The 18226-nt window shown below is 39.0% G+C and overlaps 1 protein-coding gene across 1 annotated transcript in view; it reads right to left on the bottom strand.

The window, feature by feature from the left end:
* Positions 1–1634: 1634 nt before the first annotated feature.
* The window catches only part of LIN7A (lin-7 homolog A, crumbs cell polarity complex component), a 50218-nt gene continuing 33626 nt past the window's right edge, over positions 1635–18226 (bottom strand). Inside the window, exons 3-6 of the mRNA XM_055809183.1 lie at positions 15461–15532; positions 12893–13102; positions 5353–5561; positions 1635–3747 (exon numbers count right to left, since the gene is read on the bottom strand). Coding sequence (XP_055665158.1) covers positions 3705–3747; positions 5353–5561; positions 12893–13102; positions 15461–15532 — 534 coding nt within the window. The 3' untranslated portion in view covers positions 1635–3704. The remainder of the gene's footprint in view (positions 3748–5352; positions 5562–12892; positions 13103–15460; positions 15533–18226) is intronic.

The following is an 18226-nucleotide window of genomic DNA, read 5'->3' as shown; positions in this document are numbered from 1 at the left end:
AATCCATCAGACATCTACCTAAATATTTCAGCTAGTTCAGACTACATTTGCTTCACGGCAAGCAGGGTGAGCTTGGGTCTGCTTGCAAGACTGTCTGAATGCATCCCTAATTCATACTGACCTTCTCATGGCTCAGCATAATGGGCTGTATTTCTCATCAGACAGGTATCGCAGCAGGCAGAACGTTCTTGTGAACTGACCCAGAATACTCTCTGGGTTTGAAACTTGTTTTATTAAATGCTGGATACGGAAATGGTCTCCCTAGTGCTTATGCAGGGACAGTATTACTTCTAGCTAATAATCCTCTGCTTACATATGGAAGGATCCCCTTAGATCTTCTAGGCATAGTTAAGCATTAGGAGATTGGTTAGTTTTCTTTTATCCCATTTTCAGAAAAAATCAGAAAGAATTGCTACTTTCTGAAACAGTCTCATCCTGTACTAAAATACATCTTCTATCAGCATAATAACTATTTTAAATTCTGAAATTATGCTTAAAATCCCGTATTATTTCAAATGCAGGCAAAACCACCCTTCCTGATTAGTGTTTATTCTAGAAACCTTGTTTACTCATGAGATATTAACTTCATTGAGAACTCTAAAATCCCTGAAGTTAGTAGATGAATAAACAGTTTCTTCTGCAGATGTGGCATGTAATTTTGTGCTTTCTGCAAGAGTTCCCAAAGGTTCCTAAATCAGATTGGAAGCTTGGCTGAGGTAAATATATACAAAAGTTATGATGTATAGGACCAAGAGGTCTGCAGTATTATTCATCAGGGAACTGCAGGTAGATTTTTATGTCATTTCTTCTACCCATGGGCATTCATTGACCTTTCCTGTATGACTTGCCACTGTAGAAAGAAAAGAGGAAAATGCAAGCTGGTGAGCTTTTCACTTTATCAAGGGCTACGAAATCCTTTGATCCCCTGTAAAGTGCCAGTCAGATCAGATGTCACAAACAGAAAAACAATGGCTAGCATAGCAGATCCACCAACCTCAGCAAGTGAATCGTACCAACCATGAATCTCTATTATTAGATCTTACATCTGGATCTCTGGCATAAGTGAACGTGATGCAAGAACCTGTAAAAATCACATGGCACCCCTTTGGTTACTGTAATAAAGAGACAGAAAAGACTTCTTGGATCTCCTACCTCAGTTTGCTTCCAGTGCAGAGAAATATAAGGGAGCCCCAAGGGTAAATGTGAGCGATAAAATTCACTAAGTTGACTGAAGGAATATCAGTTCAGTGCAGTAAAACAGCAAATGCTGGGAGACCATTCAGTTAAAATACAATGCATGGTACCTGCAGACATGCATGTGGGAAATGTTGTCCTCCCTGCCCTTCTTTTCAGTCCTAATTCAGCAATGCATGTGTGAAATGCCTTGCTGCATCAGGACCAAAGACATTTAAACCACAAATGAGAAGTCTGTCTACAACTACATGCAGGTGACAGGTTTAGGGACACATTATCCTGTGATTAAGTGGCTATATGTTTTATTGATCAATAAGGGGCATGAAAAGTGATCCTTACACAGTTATTTCTTCCTGCTTCCACTTCAAATTCATTGACAGTTGTATTTTGCTTATTTTTTTCTTTCATCTTATTGTTAAATGTTGGCAAAGACTAGAATGTTAATTTTAGTGTGTATAAATAATTTATTGAATAATAATATATGAAAATGAATTTGATATGCTTCTCTATATGAATGACATTCTATTACTGAAATTTATTAATCAGCACATTCCACTGCATCAAACCTAAATTTTTTGAGGAAGAGGAGGGGAGGAGGTGGAGAGGCAGTTTGGAAAAATGCAGTACAGTGGGCTGACTAAATCTGAATACTTGGTCTCTGAAAATGCAGCTATCAGTGTAATTCAAATCATACTGATGAGATACAGAACAGCTATACGCAGTCATAATACCAATTTATGTACTGTCGATATTAATAGCAGTGTCTGTTTGATAATACAGTTTTAAAATAGGTACATACAATTTTATTAAGTATAAAAAGACACCGTGCAGAGCACAATATAATATATTTCATCTTTAATTCTCTCAAACTCCACTGTCTTAATTGATATTGTCACCAATGACCACTGGATAGTATTATTCCTCTGCATAAAATGAGGCTTCTCTGGATAAATTCATGCTGTTTGGTTTTAAAAATACAGTAATTTCCTTTCTATGGCTACTTACACTAATCAAACACTGTCAAGACTGTTGGCTGGCCTGCATTTGGTTTCTAATATATGCTATGATATTGCCAATTTCCCCTGTTCTGATTTGCCTCACTCTGAGAACAGATCCTTCAAAATATTAATTGTTTCTGACTTTGTTCCAAGTTCACAACCAGAGCACTGGTTCAGACCATTTCTACATTCTTCACATCACTAAACTTTCACTGACATCAGCTGGAGTTTTCAACGTGCAAGGACGTCTCCCCTAAGCTCCTTTTCTCCCCCATCTTTTCTAATGAAGCATACAGGGCATGCTGAAAATGATTATTTTTTTAGAATTTGGGGGTTCCACTTTCATATTTTCTTGAAAGTAGATGACATTTATAGCCTTCCAGCTTTGACTGTTTTCTTTGGAAAAGCAGACGTGTAAACTTAAGAACTTAGTTATATATTTTGTTTGCACATTCCAATTTGGTTTGATTTAAACAAACAAAAAAAAAGTCAGAATTTTAACTTCATTTTTTTTTAAATAATAATGTGCAAGTCTTAAAATAACTTACACTTCCTCCTCTCTAAAATATATTAACATTAGACTGGAAAATAAATTAAAGAATACAGAAAAGCTGAGTTTATGCCGTCACAGTAATATTTGCCAAACAAAGCTTGGTCTTTTGCTAACATTAGCTTACTACATTTGCAATACATGCTAAGCAAAGACCCTAATTCTCTAACAGGTACATTCAGACAATATATATTTTATGGAATAAATATATAATATATCCAGTTATAGATTTCTGAATAGTAACTATAATAGATACAAGCAATACCTACGTTTAAAAATACAGTTCTAGGATTCCCTAACTTTACTACTAATACAATTAAAATTGACCTAAAACTTTCTCACTCTGTTGATGCATAATAAAATATATGGAAACACCAAGAGTAAAAAGCCAATTGCTTCTACAAATGGAATACTTTATAAATATAGTAAATTGCTATTTCCAGAGGGAAAATTGAAAATTATAAACAGGAAGTTAGGTTAAAACAGCTCTACAATATATAGTACAAAGTGGCTATGAAGCGTGATGTATGAGTTTGATGTCTGTGGCAAAATTTTGAACTGATGTAGTTCATTTCTGGAGATAACTGTAGAGAAAGATTCTGTTCCTAAAAGCAGCCAATCTTGGTCTCCTTAAAACAAAACTTTCAGTGACTAGAGAAATCCAACTGGCCAATTTTTCAGAGAAAGGAGTGCAAGATTAGATCAAACAGAATTATTTGGAAGCCCTGGACTTCTCTATTTCATAGGGTTTACCTATCATGTTCTCATTAGGAACAGAGTCACAGAAGTACTACATATTTGTGACTGCTGCGTGCTGAAAAGCCTTATCATGAAGGTACCCTCCCTATGGCTGTCTTAACTATGTTATTCTTGTACTGCACATTCTCCAGATGAATTCTGTTTCATGTTCCTGTAGTTGTTTCCTTTTGCTGGAATACTGAAGTACAGCTCCGGTTGCTTGATTACTGAACTCGTGATCGAGGCTTTTTTTTTCTTGAGAATAGCCTAGAATTAAAGAAATACATTTCTCAATGCAAGCACAAGGAATCGAGGAATTAAGTTGCTGGCTGTCTCTGCCTGCCTTTTTTCCTTTTTAGTTTAAAGAAAAAACTTTATATCAGTTAAAATACCTTATTCGCTAATGAGAAGATTTAAGTAGTTAAAAAAATGAAAAACTTCATGTGACTGCCATGTGTATGCCTCCTGCAATGGCCACATTTTATACGGAAACCCAAAACTTACTTCATGAAATGCTACTGTTTTTACCTCCTGTCCAAGTTGAGGCCCTGAGGTAGGACTGAGATCCTACTCAGAGCCTTTGTTTGCCTCAACAAAACTGGAATTCTGGTGGTCACAGGACAAGAGGGTCTATAAGGTGGATGTTCTCTAAATATCAAGAGATCAGCGTCAACATTAATAACAATGAAACCATCCCTGGGAGCTTCGGTTTCTGACCATTTGGGGATTATGAGTCACTTGTAGACTCTTACTGGTACAAACACCCTGTTTTGGAAACACCTTGTATGAGATGTGGAGGATTGGGATGTAAGTCATTGGCAAATGCTTCCTACTTGATTTCCTCTGGGCAAATAGAGCATATTTATAAATGTATTCATGTCACGCACTCACCGATTTCAGAAAAACTGTGTATATGGAGAATCTTTGTACTTCACACACCATGTATTTTGACTATGCTGGGAAATTTGCAAAGTCTCCTGGAAGCTACTGCAGTATTGAATGTCAGTCGAGTGGATGAAATACTTCCTACCCAACTGGAGTTCAGTAAGCACTTGCAGGTTCCCTGCAAAGTAACCCCAGAGTGAAGTTTGGGTTCCCTGTAGCAGGGAAGGGACTAGGAAGACTTTTCTTCATGTACCAACAGCAAATCTTGATGTTCTGTTGCAGAGTGGTAATAGGCTAGTTGAAAATACATTAAACTGTGTCTAAATCTTATAGCATATTTTTACTTGTCATAAATGCTCTGGTTTATAATTAAAAAAAATGTTCCCAGTAACTACAGGCTTATGCAGTCTTGCTTGCAGATAAGATGGAGCTGCACAGGTCTCAAGGTGATCAGTTGGAAATTGGCTCCAGAATTTATTAGCGTCTTTTGCCTGTTTTCAAAATGCATTTTTACTGGGATAGACCATGTGGATATGTGCCAAAGAATGAGTTCTTCCCATCCTCACCACAGCAAGTGCTTGCTGGGGCCCCGAGGGTACTGCTAGCCCCCTCTGGGGGTCCCCCCCCCTGCCCATGGCCCAGGACCCCATGGCAGCCCCCCAGGGCCATCAGCCCCTGCCCCAGCGATGCCCCCAGCAGGGCCGGTCTCCAGCTCCCACAGCCCGGCCTGGCCATGGGCCCACTGAGCCTGGGCCACCTGCAAGGTCACATCCCAGCCTGCCCCCATCCCCAGGGAGGTGTTTGATGCCCGGGGGCTGGGCCTGGCCTGGTGCCCCCCGGCTGGCCCGCTCCTGGCTGGGGCTGGGATGGCCTCTGGAGCCCAGCCAGGCCCTGCCCTGATGGACCCCCAGACCCCCAGGAGCTGTTGGCCCAGGCAGGGCATGCCATCGCTGGACTTAGGGCAGACCAATGAATCCTCTCACCTACGACATATGGTTTTGCTGTGTAGTTTGCTGCTGTTGCTGCTGCTGAATGAGCAACTGCTGCTGTTGCCGGCGCCGGGCTGTTCTCAGCTTTTCAAAGCGAGCCTCCATCTCCTCCAGCACCTTGGGAGTGTAGCGAACCACCAGCTTGACGCTGTCCTTAGCTGCCTTCAGCAGCTCCACTGCCTTCTCGTGGTGTTCTCCTTCCACGCTCTGGGAGCAGGGAGAACAGAATTAATAAAGAAAATTCTGCTTTGATCAAGAGCTCTGCCCTCTTTCATACAGAAAAGCTTTTGGGGTTTTAGGAAGTTTCCATACCTTACATTTTTCAAGGTATCACTAATTGAAAGTGTTGGGTTAAGTAAGATTTATGATTTATGCACTGCTGGAAACGTATTCATTTTCATATTTTAAAATAACACAAATCTGGTTTAGGTTACGTTACAAACCTAATTTCTGATCTGTGTGAAAAGGGGGGGGGGGGAAATGCTCAACGAGCTTTATACAAACAAAAAAGAAAGTTAAAAAAAAACCCCAAACCCCACAGTACAAACTCAAATAAACTGATTGCACAGTAGAAAAATAAAATCCTATTTAAACGTTGGAAAGAAATGAAGAAATTGCAAGTTTGAAATGGCAATTCCTGTTTTACACCCTGGCCCTGTTTGGATCCCGCAGGGAACGCCATGTGGTGATTAAGCAGTTGCTGAGCGGCAGGCGGAGGAGCATGTCTGCTGCTCCTGGGGCAGCCCACGTCTTGGGGTTAAGGGCATTGCTCAGGCGTTGGCTGTTTATGTGATACGGGTTCTCTATTGGAAATAAACTAGTCTTTATCTGGTTAGTTGTAAGCAATCAAACACTAATGACTGAAACACTGGAAGTTCTGGCTGAAGGAATATGCATTTTTCCCTCCCTTTCTGGAAAATGTTATATATGGTAAGATGATATCTACTGTGAAATCAAAAGCATTCCCAAAGGGGCTCAAGCTCTGATTTCTACGCTAACATTGTTTGAAACAGTAAGTTTCCAAAAGGGGGAAGTGGCTTGGCTGTGAAAAGAGTTATTTAATTTCTACCATTAAGCTGGACTGACTGGAGTGCTTTTCAGGCATGTGGATTGTTCCACACCTTAAATTTTCTAATGGTGTATGATGGCCCACATGTGTTGTAGGACATATTCCAAGAAATGAAAGTATCTCTGCGCAGAAAAAAAACCCCACACAACTGAGATCTTCACAGGGATTTTAGACCATTTAAGAACAAGTAATTTTCTACCCACATAAAATAAATCAAAGTCTTACTACATGCTGTGTTTCAAAACTCTTATGTATACCATGCTATTTAAAATGAAACTATACCCATAGGCTTCCAAAGAGAAGCAGCAGCATTCAAAATATTTTAACTTCAATTCATGTGAAAAGAATACCTTAGCATCATTATGGTAACTGTCAGAAGAAAATTCTTTCTACTTTAATCTCTCCTATTTGACTGAGTAACATTGTACGAGAACAGTGAATAAGAATTACTTCTGCAGTGGCACACACTGTGTTAGAAATAATGATTTTAACATTTCAAAAAGTAGACACAATACGCTTCTACATGAATAATACAAACAACACAATTCAAGCTTATTGCCTTCCTATTTATCTTCCTTCTCCTGTTAAATATCCTTCAACATACTAATACAAACAATTATTTCATGTCTGGATTAACGGACTGAACTAAAAGTTCTACAGAAATGTTAAGATGCTTCAAAATTTTTAATGCAATTTATAGAAAAAAATGAATGTCATTTCAGGTGCTGGAATAATTGCCAGAAACACAGAAAACCTTGAAGTAAATATAAATTTGATTGCTGAAATAAATGACTTCATGTTTTTGAACTGTATGTTCATGAAATTCTTCCAGCATGTTTCCTATTCAAAGAAGGTCAAGAAAATTCATTATCTGTGATGACCAGATTTGTTAGAAATTGTGATTGGGATAAATCTGCTGAACAAGCACTGCTACCAAAAATTAACTTGAAGAAAAAAAGAGTTTTCTTACAAATATTTGAAAAAGAGTTAATTGTTGGATAAAAAACAGTGAATGTGTCTAATGCTCCAAAGACAGCTAAAATAATAAGCAATAGAATTTTGTGAGATTGCTTTAATGAACAAGTCACAGACACAAATTAAAACTTTCCCATGTCCCCTACCCTGTAACTGCTCAATGTTAGAAGAGGCGATAATAACTGACACATATTGTAACTAGCTGTCTTTTGTAACCCACTGCTTTGTGACTGGCTTTGATACTGGCTTTTGTAAACACAGTCTTGACCTTACGAGGAAATCTGTAAGATTTGGCATTTTTCTATATTTCACGTTTTGCTTGTGAATCGCGGTCAGTATGACACAACATGGACATTCAGAGGAAATAACAGTGTATTCAGTGTTGTTGTGATTGCTGCACAACGGTGTGAATCTAGAACAGGCTATGAACAAAAATCATAAGCTCCCAAGCTACATGAAATACCCATTTCACATAATCACAGAATGGTCCAGAGTTGGAAGGGGCCTCTGGAGATCATCTAGTCCAGCCCCCTTCTAAAGCAGGTTCACCTACAGCAGGTTGCACAGAATCACATCCAGGCTGGTTTTGATTGTCTCCAGAGAAGGAGACTCCATACCCTCTCTAGGCAGCCTGTTCCAGTGCTCCGTCACTCTCAGAGTAAATAAGTTCTTCCTCATATTCAGATGAAGCTGTCTGTGTTGCGGTTTGTGCCCGTTGCCCCTTGTCCTGTCGCTGGGCACCACTGAACGGAGCCTGGCTCCATCCTCCTGACACTCGCCCTTAAGATACCTGCAGGCATTGGCAAGGTCCCCTCTCAGTCTTCTCCAGGCTAAACAGCCCCAGCTCTCTGGGACTTTCCTAAGGGAGATGCCCCAGTCCCCTCATCACCTCCGTAGCCCTCCACTGGCCCCTCTGCAGTAGTTCCCTGTCTCTCTTGCACTGGGGAGCCCAGAACTGGACACAGCCCTCCAGATGTGGCCTCACCAGGGCAGGGGGGAAGGATCACCTCCCTCAACGTGCTGGCCATGCTCCCGCTAATGCACCCAAGGATCCCATTGGCCTCCTTGGCCACCAGGGCACACTGCTGGCTCATGGTCAGCTTGGTGTCCACCAGAACACCCAGGTCCTTCTCCACACAGAGCTGCTTTCCAGTTGGTCAACCCCCAGCCTGTACTTGTGCACGGGGTTATTCCTCCCCAGGTGCAGGACCCTACGCTTGCCTTTGCTGAACATCATTAGGTTCCTCCCTGCCCAGCTCTCCAGCCTGTCCAGGTCTCACTGAACAGTAGCGCAGCCTTCTAGTGTATCAGCCATTCCTCCCAGTTTTGTATCATCAACAGACTCACTGAGTGTACGCTCTGTTCCTTCATCCAGGTCACTGATGAGTAAGTTGAACAGGACTGCAGCCAGTACCAACCCCAGGGGCACACCGCTGGCTACAGGCGTGCAGCTGGACTCTGCGCCACTGATCACAGCTCTGAGCTCTGCCCTTCAGCCTGTTCTCGATCCACCCCACTGTCCACCCATCTAACCCACACTGCCTGAGCCTACCTATGAGGATGTTATGGGAGATAGTGTTAAAGTCTTGATGAGGTCAAGGTAGACAACATCCACTGCTCTCATCTACCCAGCCAGTCATTCCATTGTAGAAGGCTATTAAGTTGGTCAGGCATGATTTCCCCTTGGTGAATCCGTGTTGACTGTTTCTGATGACCTTCTTTTCCTCCACATGCTTCAAGATGACCTCCAGTATGAGCTGTTCCATCACCTTTCCAGGGATGGAGGTGAGGCTGACTGGCCTGTAGTTTCCTAGGTCCTCCTTCCTGCCTTTTTTGAAGAGTGGAGTGCCATTGGCTTTCCTCCAGTCCTCAGGCACCTCTCCTGTCCTCCATGACCTTTCAAAGATGATGGAAAGTAGCTTAGCAATAACATCTGCCATCTCCCTCAGCACCTGGGGGTGCATCCCATCGGGGCTCATGGATTTGTGGGTGTCAGGTTTGTTTAAATAATCTGTAACAAGATCCTCCTCAACCAGGGACAAGTCTCCCTTTCTCTAGATTTCCTCTGTTGCCTCCAGGGTCTGGGAAACTTGAGGGCTGGCTTTCAAAGAGTTTTATGGTTCTGACTTCAATCAGCAACTCTGATTGTATCTGTTCTGTAGGGGAATAACAAGATTGTGTACTTTAATACTTCATACAACTTAGTAAATTGCATTTAATTAATGATTCCCTGTTTTCTTTCCCATTTACCTCTGGCCTTGTTCTTCCAGTTTACAGCCAGTATTTTCTAATTGGAAATGAAGGGTTTGACTTTGTTGCTATCCAGGTCAATGGAAAACTCCCATTGACTCGAATAGTAATGATATAGAATTAAGCCTAAAGCTCTGAATCATAACTGAAGAGGGGAAAATAACAAAGGTAAAGTAAAAGATAGTGCTGCTAAATATGAATCCTACTCCCCAAATGTACTTTACTCAGGTCTTAACTACAGTTTTCAGCTGCTATTAATACAGTTGCTATACTTGCTCTTAACCTCTTCATTGCTGCTTGCACTCATGATTTCCAAGGCATTACAAACGCTTCACCTGCACAGCGACAACTGCACAACTGAAACAGCAGAGCCCCTTGGAGTAGGGAAAAGAGCTCATACCAGCATAGGAAGTTGTTTTGCTGTTCGAATTCTTCCACCTCTGCAAACCTCTGAAACTGCACTGGGAGAGGACTCCTGCTATATCAGTCAATGTCTGTACAAGGGATTTTGCTGACTGGATTATGCTGGCTGGGGCCATTGTGAGGATCTGACACTCCTGTTACTTTAGAACCTCCCACCAAACATGGGATTTAATAAATTTGTTTCAGAATGTATATCTTTATTTAATATCTAATTTTTTATTACATATATTTATATATACTTAAGCCTTTATTTCCATTATTGCATTGGCAGATTGCATCAAAAAGAAGGATGCAAGATACTGTAAAGACAAGTACAGCTAAAAGAACTGCAAATATGGTGTGGGAAAACACAAACCATTACTGTATCCACGTTCACAGACTTGTCATAAACATAAAAGAAAAAAATCCCACTCTTGCAGACAAAAAAGAGAATCTGATTGCTACTCCACAAGTTGAGAAACCAAGGAGAATATTTCTATTAGGTATCTGTGAACAAATGCTTGGGTGACAAATTAGCCATTATAAACCTATTTGGCATTCCTCCCTGTATCTGACTCACACCAGGTATCTGAGAAATGCAGAATATTTGCCAGATATGAACAGCCACCAGCAAGTGTCTTTGCTGAGCCATCTGCAGGGCTTACTGCTTTCAATTTCCTTTACATTTAGGGGGTATGGGACAGAAGCATGCAACAAAATCCTCAGGAAAATAAGAAAATACTTTTTTAAACATTGGTGAAACAGTCATCCAGTCGTGCTGGGATGAAGAATGTGGATTGTGAACACACAGCTCTAATTTTATGTTGATAATTATAAAGTTGGATAACCATCAACTGCTGAGCACAAACAGGTTACAGATATTTCATTTTCATTTCATGTTCCACTGCTGAGCGGTCTGTTGTATTGTACATACTGTATATTACTTGCTTTTCTCCAGCTACATTAAGAGAAGCACAGAGTGAACTAGTCCCAGTGAACAATGTTAAATTTAGACCTTTTTCTTCCACTCTCAAGCTGTCTGCAAACAAATTACCACTTCTCTAATTTTTGCCTTTTTATGAATTATATTGTGTGAACATAATTCAGCCCAAGATTGGTTTATGAAGAGTTGCTCAGAGGCATTATCTCAAGTATGCAATTGCAATCCAAACTTCAAATTCTGTTATTTAGACTCTGAACACAAAAATATTTTTTTGCATCTCTGAATCAACTTTCCCGTGTGCTTACATGTAATTGGGGTTTTTATATTGTGGGGTTTTTTTGCTACATTAGCTTAATACACATTCTAGAGCACATTCATGAATTTTTTTGAACAGAGTATCATAACATAGAGATGACAGCAGACTCAAATTCAATATATTTTGACATCTGAAAGTTCACCATTTCCCTCCCTGGTATTTGGCTAGATGCTGTTGACAGTAAAAGTATTTTTCAAGAACCATCCATCAATTAGTGAATATAAACTCTTTTTATCTGCCTTTTTATTCACCTGTTGAAAGAAGTGCTGAACAACAACAGAATTATTTGATCTACTTCCAATCAGTGAAGTTAATGCAATTTACTTCATTAAATGTTCAGCGGATTTCTGTTTGCTTGAGACTAAATAATCTTTTCAGTGGGTTTTCTTTACTTTTTTGGTAACTTTTCTTTCTCATTGCATACTGAGGCAAGCAAGCTTCCAGACCTATTATTTCTCTTTTGAGAACGTGACGGTTGATAGAAGTGGTAAAAAGTCTGAAGTGTTGCACTAGCATTCTGTTTCAAGAGAAAGGGAATAGCTATTGTTGAAAGAAACAGACGATAACATGAAAGAATGTCAAACCCAGCATTTTTTTCATTCTTTATGGGCTTACAACAAAGAAGAAATTTAAGTTGGAAAGTCCGATATTTATGACTGGATTCAGGAATTGCTCCTACGTGCCTTTGGTGCATTTAAATATGAGGTTTAGATGGAGGTTTTGCATGAAAAAGGATTATGTTTTCATTAAGAGAAGTATAGAGTTATATGAATGACTATGCTTACCTTTTCAGTACTTCACATTCCCTTGTAAAAGGCAACAAAAAGCAAAATGAAAGGCAGAATGTGACCCGTATCATGTAGTCAGAGCTTTTTTTTTCTCTCTATTCCAACAGCCCTTTTATTTTTACATCCATATTGACATTCACAGTGAAACTACTGCAAAACACTCCGCCCTGAAGTATTGACTTACATGAAAAACGGCTGTGTAAAAAATGTACCTTTTTATCAAGAATACATGCTCCCCATATGTGTACATTTGTACTGCTGATTTCTCTGACAATGATATAGCTGGATGAATGTTACTGAAAGATATCTGGAATGCACCTTCCATTGCAAATCAGTGCCAAACGTGCTTACCAAATTTCTTTTCATTTTATGTGCTCAAAGGCTCTGAAGGTTACAAGACTACACAAGTGCCACTGAGGCATCACTGTGCTTGGAAAGGGCTGTGTGGCTCAGATGCTAAGTTGTGCAAGAACATCAAAGTCTGCTATTACGCTTTTACTGCAAAAGGAATTTGCAGAATTATCAATTAAGAAAGACATAGCTTCCTTGGAAATTAAGCACGTGGTGTGGATTTGAAATGAAGCTGTACAACCACCCTGCATTACAACAGGAATTGTAGCGGCACAAAGTTGTCGATGCAGCTTTGCCTCGCTGCACCATAAATGCACACTGAAGGTCTCTCACAGAGCTCATTCTTTTTGTTTCATTTGGCTGCATTTTAAAACACAGTATTAGAACAGATGTGAAAAATGAAAATCCAGATGAAAATGAAAGTTCTATTAAATTTCCACATACCACTCCATTAACCGAAAGTAGCTGGTCCCCCCGTTTGAGCCCTCCATGCCTTTCTGCCACTCCTCCAGGAATGATGCGAGAAATATAAATAGGTGAATTTTGTTCCTTTCCTCCCATGACATTAAAGCCCAGGCCTTCATCAGTCTTTGGCAGCTCCACCACTCGTGGGTGTGAATGGCCTTCACTTGCAGCAAAAGCAGCAACTGTTGCCTGGAAGAAAAAAAATGTGTGATTTGGCTATGTAGGGAGAACACTGATATACATTGTGTTGTTCATTTGCAGGAAGAATTAATTCCTGAGAGAACATTTTAGTATCTTACTCTGACTTTTTCTGATTATCTGAGAGCATTTAAAAAATATTGTTCCATGCCAATGCTTTTCAAATAAAGGAATAAGCAGAGGAATACAGAATTTTGGTGACTTGTCAAAGATAACACGGAAAGTAAGCAGCACAGCCAGAAGTAGGCACTGTGTGAGTAAGCCTGACTGTGTAGTGGTGAACCCTTACGATCACTAGTGCATTTCTTCGTTGCCTTTTCACAGGAAGAAAATCTATTACTGTGGGAAAAGATAATGTGATCTCTGCTGTGTTACTAGTTGAAATAAAATGGATGAACTGAACTGTTAATTCTCTGCTCTGCTTTCAGAGGTATGGAATTACTTATTTCATTCTTTGGGCACAGAAAAAATCCCTGGAAGGATATTCTTATTTTTAAAAGTTTAATTTATAAATTTTGTGAAATCTTGCAAACTAAGTAACTCCTGAAACAAGAATACGAGTTTTTATAATATAATTGGATCAAAGCTTCTACTGAAAAATTAAATCTCAAGACAGTGGAAAAATCCTATATGGTTAATGCTACTCTAGCAAAAAAACCCACCACGTAACAAGCTGTAAAGCTTGCATCCAGAAAAATATTACATCTTTTAGTTAATTTTTCACTAAAAGTATTTTTTGTACTTATAGATCTTACTACATCATTAAAAAAACATTAAGAAAATCTTTTATCCTTTTCAAAATGTGTTTGTAGTCCAAATTGCTTGGACAATTCTGCGTGTTACACTAATGTTTTTTGAGCATCTTAATAATGCTTATGCTTAGTAGAAGCTAGTGGATGACGTGACATAATGGATCATTCTCAGTTACATGTTTTTGCACATGCAGACCTTGTCATCATGCATACATTTTATGTCAGACATGAATGCACTAGGAGAATGCAATGCAGACAGCCCAGAAATAACCAGGAAATATTGCGATATTGAAACATTGCTCTGTAACCCTGCTGTTCTATATGAATAAGAAATGAGAATGGCAAACACTAATTGGATTTCTACCCATTTACTATACAACATAGCAATAATTTCTATGTTTACCTGCAGTGTAGACAAATCAGGATTTCATATAAACATTTCTCTATACAGAACCATAGAGCTTACAAATTTACATTGACCATTAACTTTCAACTAGAAAAAGGTTGAAATCAGAACAACAGCCTACAGAAAAGAACGTTCTATTTAGTAAGGAAAATACACTGCAATTTAGTGTATATTAGGTTATTTGCTGGCTACTATACAGCTTGCTTCTTTAAAATACTGTAGATATCATTGTGTAACACACTCCCAACTTTCATCTTCTGATACAGCTTTAAATGAAAATGGTACGATCTTAGGTCCATTAGGATTTCAGGGAGTTTTGTCACTAACTTCACAGGAGTGGGACCATAATGAAGTATCTCTAAAAAAAGATTTATGGCTTTTGCACATTTACCTGTTTTGCATAGTATCTGCTATACTACCCAGAAGACAGTGCTGCGTACAAAATTATAATGGGAAAAAGAAAGCCATGGTGGATCTCTCTGGAAGCATCTAGCTTTGTGCATGTTATGAAAATACAGAGCATATTTCGCACTGGCACATAGAATGGGCTTTTTTATGTTTGTGTGAATTCCCTTAGAAAATTATTGTTTTAGTAGTAGCAGTAATGTAGCTGTCGTAGTCCAAGGATATGAGAAAGGCAGATCCACATGGATGGAGAGACAGTACATTTCATTAAAACAGGTAATGCATCAGAAAAAAAATGGGCTTGCATTTGGCTGTGGAGTCTCTTGATCAGGCTATTTTTGTCACTGTTCATCCTTACCACTTGCTCAGTACCTACAGTTCCCATTAATTAAAACTGGAATTTTGACTGTTTAGTTTCTATCCATCTCCCAAATCATTGTGTCCTCTCTGGATGATCTGTATGGGAAAATAGTCCATTAAGATATTGGTTGTTGCAGGCAGATGTCTACAGAATGAACCAGTAGATTTGCTTTTGCAAAGCAACTTGTCAAAAAGCATTAAATTCCATAAAATCATTCTCTTTTCTTAAGCTACAGAAGCAGCATAAAGGTTGAAATTTTCCATTATGATTGTTACCTGGGAAGTAGCACTGGTTCTAGACTCTGGGCTGCCACTGATGTCTAAATTTTCTTACAGTGTACACACGAATACCTGAAACACACACGCGCACAGTCAATTACTAGGTCACTTTGGTAACATGTATTTCAACAGTTGCACGTATCCTACCTTTGCAGTGGCCCTGGCTCGGAATTCGGGGCAGCCATTAACAGTTATGGTTTCATGCATGTATTGATACACCTAAAATGTTCATGAAAATAAAACAGAATTAATTATAGAAGCAAAACAAGGACTTTATATTAACCCAGACAGGACAGTCCCTTTCCCTCATAAGACTATGTTTCATTAATGCTGTATTTGTGCAATCACGTAGTCAAGGGTCTGCTAAACTTGTGCGTGCTTAGATTTACAGATAACATCAATCTGTGTTTCTCATGACACTTTGCAAAAGTAACTGTACGTCTTCCAACATGATTCCCTTCCCATGTCATTTCCCAAAACCAATTAGGTTCTATGTTATAAAAAATCGGTGTCTCCAGGCAACTGATTTGAACGGAAACGATCTGAATTGATTTGAGTGATGTCTTAGCCTCCAACAGTGGCTTCTTTGTTCTCTGAACTTTCCTATGAACTAAAGATTTAGGAGATTGACATTAAAAAAAATAAGTAAGCAAGCCGCTCAGCATACAGATGCTGAAGAATGGAAGTGAAAATTAAATTTTGGAGAAAGTTCACAGTACTGGTTTCCACCAACCATAGCCAGGAAAGGCAAAAAGGGCTGGCAGTCCAGTAGGTCAGACAGGGACAATGGTAAGATTATTCTTTATAAAGGAATTGTACATTCACATAAATAGCATACAATCAACATTATCAATATGGACAACTTTCTGTCTATTGTTTTTTTCTGGTATACACTCTTGGTCCCCTTTCTGTGGTCCTTAATTCTCCCTTTTAAGGAGAAAGGAAAAGGCTCTCTCACACTGACTTTGTTCTCTACATTTGTCATGCTCTTAGATGAAAAATATCATAAAATGCCTTGATACCAGCTAGTTATTTTGAAAGCAAACTTAAAAAATAAAAATATTTATATATGACACATGGAATATTTTTTTAAAGACAAAGGTGAATGCAAAGAAATAAAACATTTTATTTAATTTTCTTATAAAACCATCAAACTGCAAAAAAATGTTCCTATATGCCACTGATCTACTCTGGCCATTTTCTTGACCTACTTCATCAGGAGTTTTGTCTTTTTATGTGCTTTATGTCTCAGGCTGAACTCCTCAGAGAGAACCTTTGTTGGCAAGGTATGTTAGCTTTTACAGCAATCTCTTTCTTAGGGTCCCTGAGGAATGCTTTGTACTCAATTATACCTTCTAAAATATATTTACCTTTCCCTGATTTGGTGATACTTTAGCAGGAGTGCCAAAACTTCCCTCTTTGGCAATGTAAATGTTACTTTGGCAGAGAAGGTGTCAGATCCTGTACTTCATTGTTTTAAAAACAATGGCTTGTCCCATTGATAGGTAAAACTTCCCCGCGCCTCTGTCCTGATGACTTGTTATGCAGTATCATAATGATCTATCTCTCCCCACCGAGCCTGTTACTGTAAAACTTGCACACTGATGAACATATTGCTACAAGCATCTAAACGGAATTAAGATGCGTGGCTTATTTCTGATCTCAGTGGACAGGCACAGTGGAAATCACAACACTCTCGAGTAGTAAAAAGTTTGGGATGATTGATCTCCAAACTTTTTTTGAAGGATATCATACACAAGAGAAAAGCAAAAAAGGAAAGGAGATAACAAATGTGATCCATTTTGGAGATCTAAAATACGCTAAACACTTTGAAAGTACAGCAAAAAGATTATTTGCCTTAAATATTATCAGCACATAAGTCATTTTAGGACTTAATTCAGAAAAATTTGGGCCAGTGAAGAAAACTGAGACAAGGGGAGCGTGCTGAGAAGTTTCCTGCTTTCCCTATTTGAAATGAAATCATGCTTCCATTGGTAAAATTGATGCTGACCTCAGAGGAGGCCAGGACTTTGCCCTTATTTTTAAAAATATGGGAAAAGAAAGCTCTTTTATAGCCTCTAAAAGATCTCTGGCTTGTTCTACATTTGTACTGGATGGTGCCATCATAAAAATGGGTTGAGTTCACATACTGCACATTATCCTGCACAGATCAGTGCAACGTTTATAGTGTTATGTTGTAGGACATATTCTTATGTGGGAACGACTACTACACTATATAAGAAGAATACAGTGTAATTGCAGTACTGCATCAAGTACTTCTTACTTCAAAATCCATATTGTATTGAACCACTGATAATACCTTATTTTCTTGCTATCTGCAGGCTCCCCTTTGTCTTAAAGCATGAAAGCAGATTGTACATACTGTTTTTGGTTGCACAGCTATAAATGCTGTGGCTGGCTATAATGTCTAAAAGCATATATTTGATTGTTGAATGATTATGACATTAAATTGTTTTGAAAACAGGTCACGATAGGAACAGTTACTAAAAAGTTCTTTAAAATATTCATTACTAAGGTAGAATATCAGAAAGGCGAGCTGATAGTAATACATTCATGTGACTGTTTCCTAGGTTTGATGTCATATAACTCCACATTGCCTGCACCCTACCAGTATTTAGCTACCAACATCTTGGCAACTATTTGTACACTGGTGAAGGAACAAGCTCACTAGTGTGTGATTGGTTACCAATGTGTTAAGAAATCAACTGACTCAAAAGCCTGTGAAAAATATGATCAATGATATCATATAATCCCTGAGTTCAACCGTAAATTCTCAATGATAACAGATTTTAAATGGTGTTCTTCAAATAATTATCAGTGATCATAATACCTATAGCACATTTCTTTGGAAAAGAAGTCTTGCATGTCAAATTTCACTCTCTATAAGCAACA

This window comes from Falco peregrinus, chromosome 6 (assembly GCF_023634155.1).
Source record: "Falco peregrinus isolate bFalPer1 chromosome 6, bFalPer1.pri, whole genome shotgun sequence".
NCBI classification, from domain to species: Eukaryota; Metazoa; Chordata; class Aves; order Falconiformes; family Falconidae; genus Falco; species Falco peregrinus.
The sequence above is the reverse complement of the archived record's forward strand: the minus strand, read 5'-3'. Positions and strand labels throughout refer to the sequence as shown.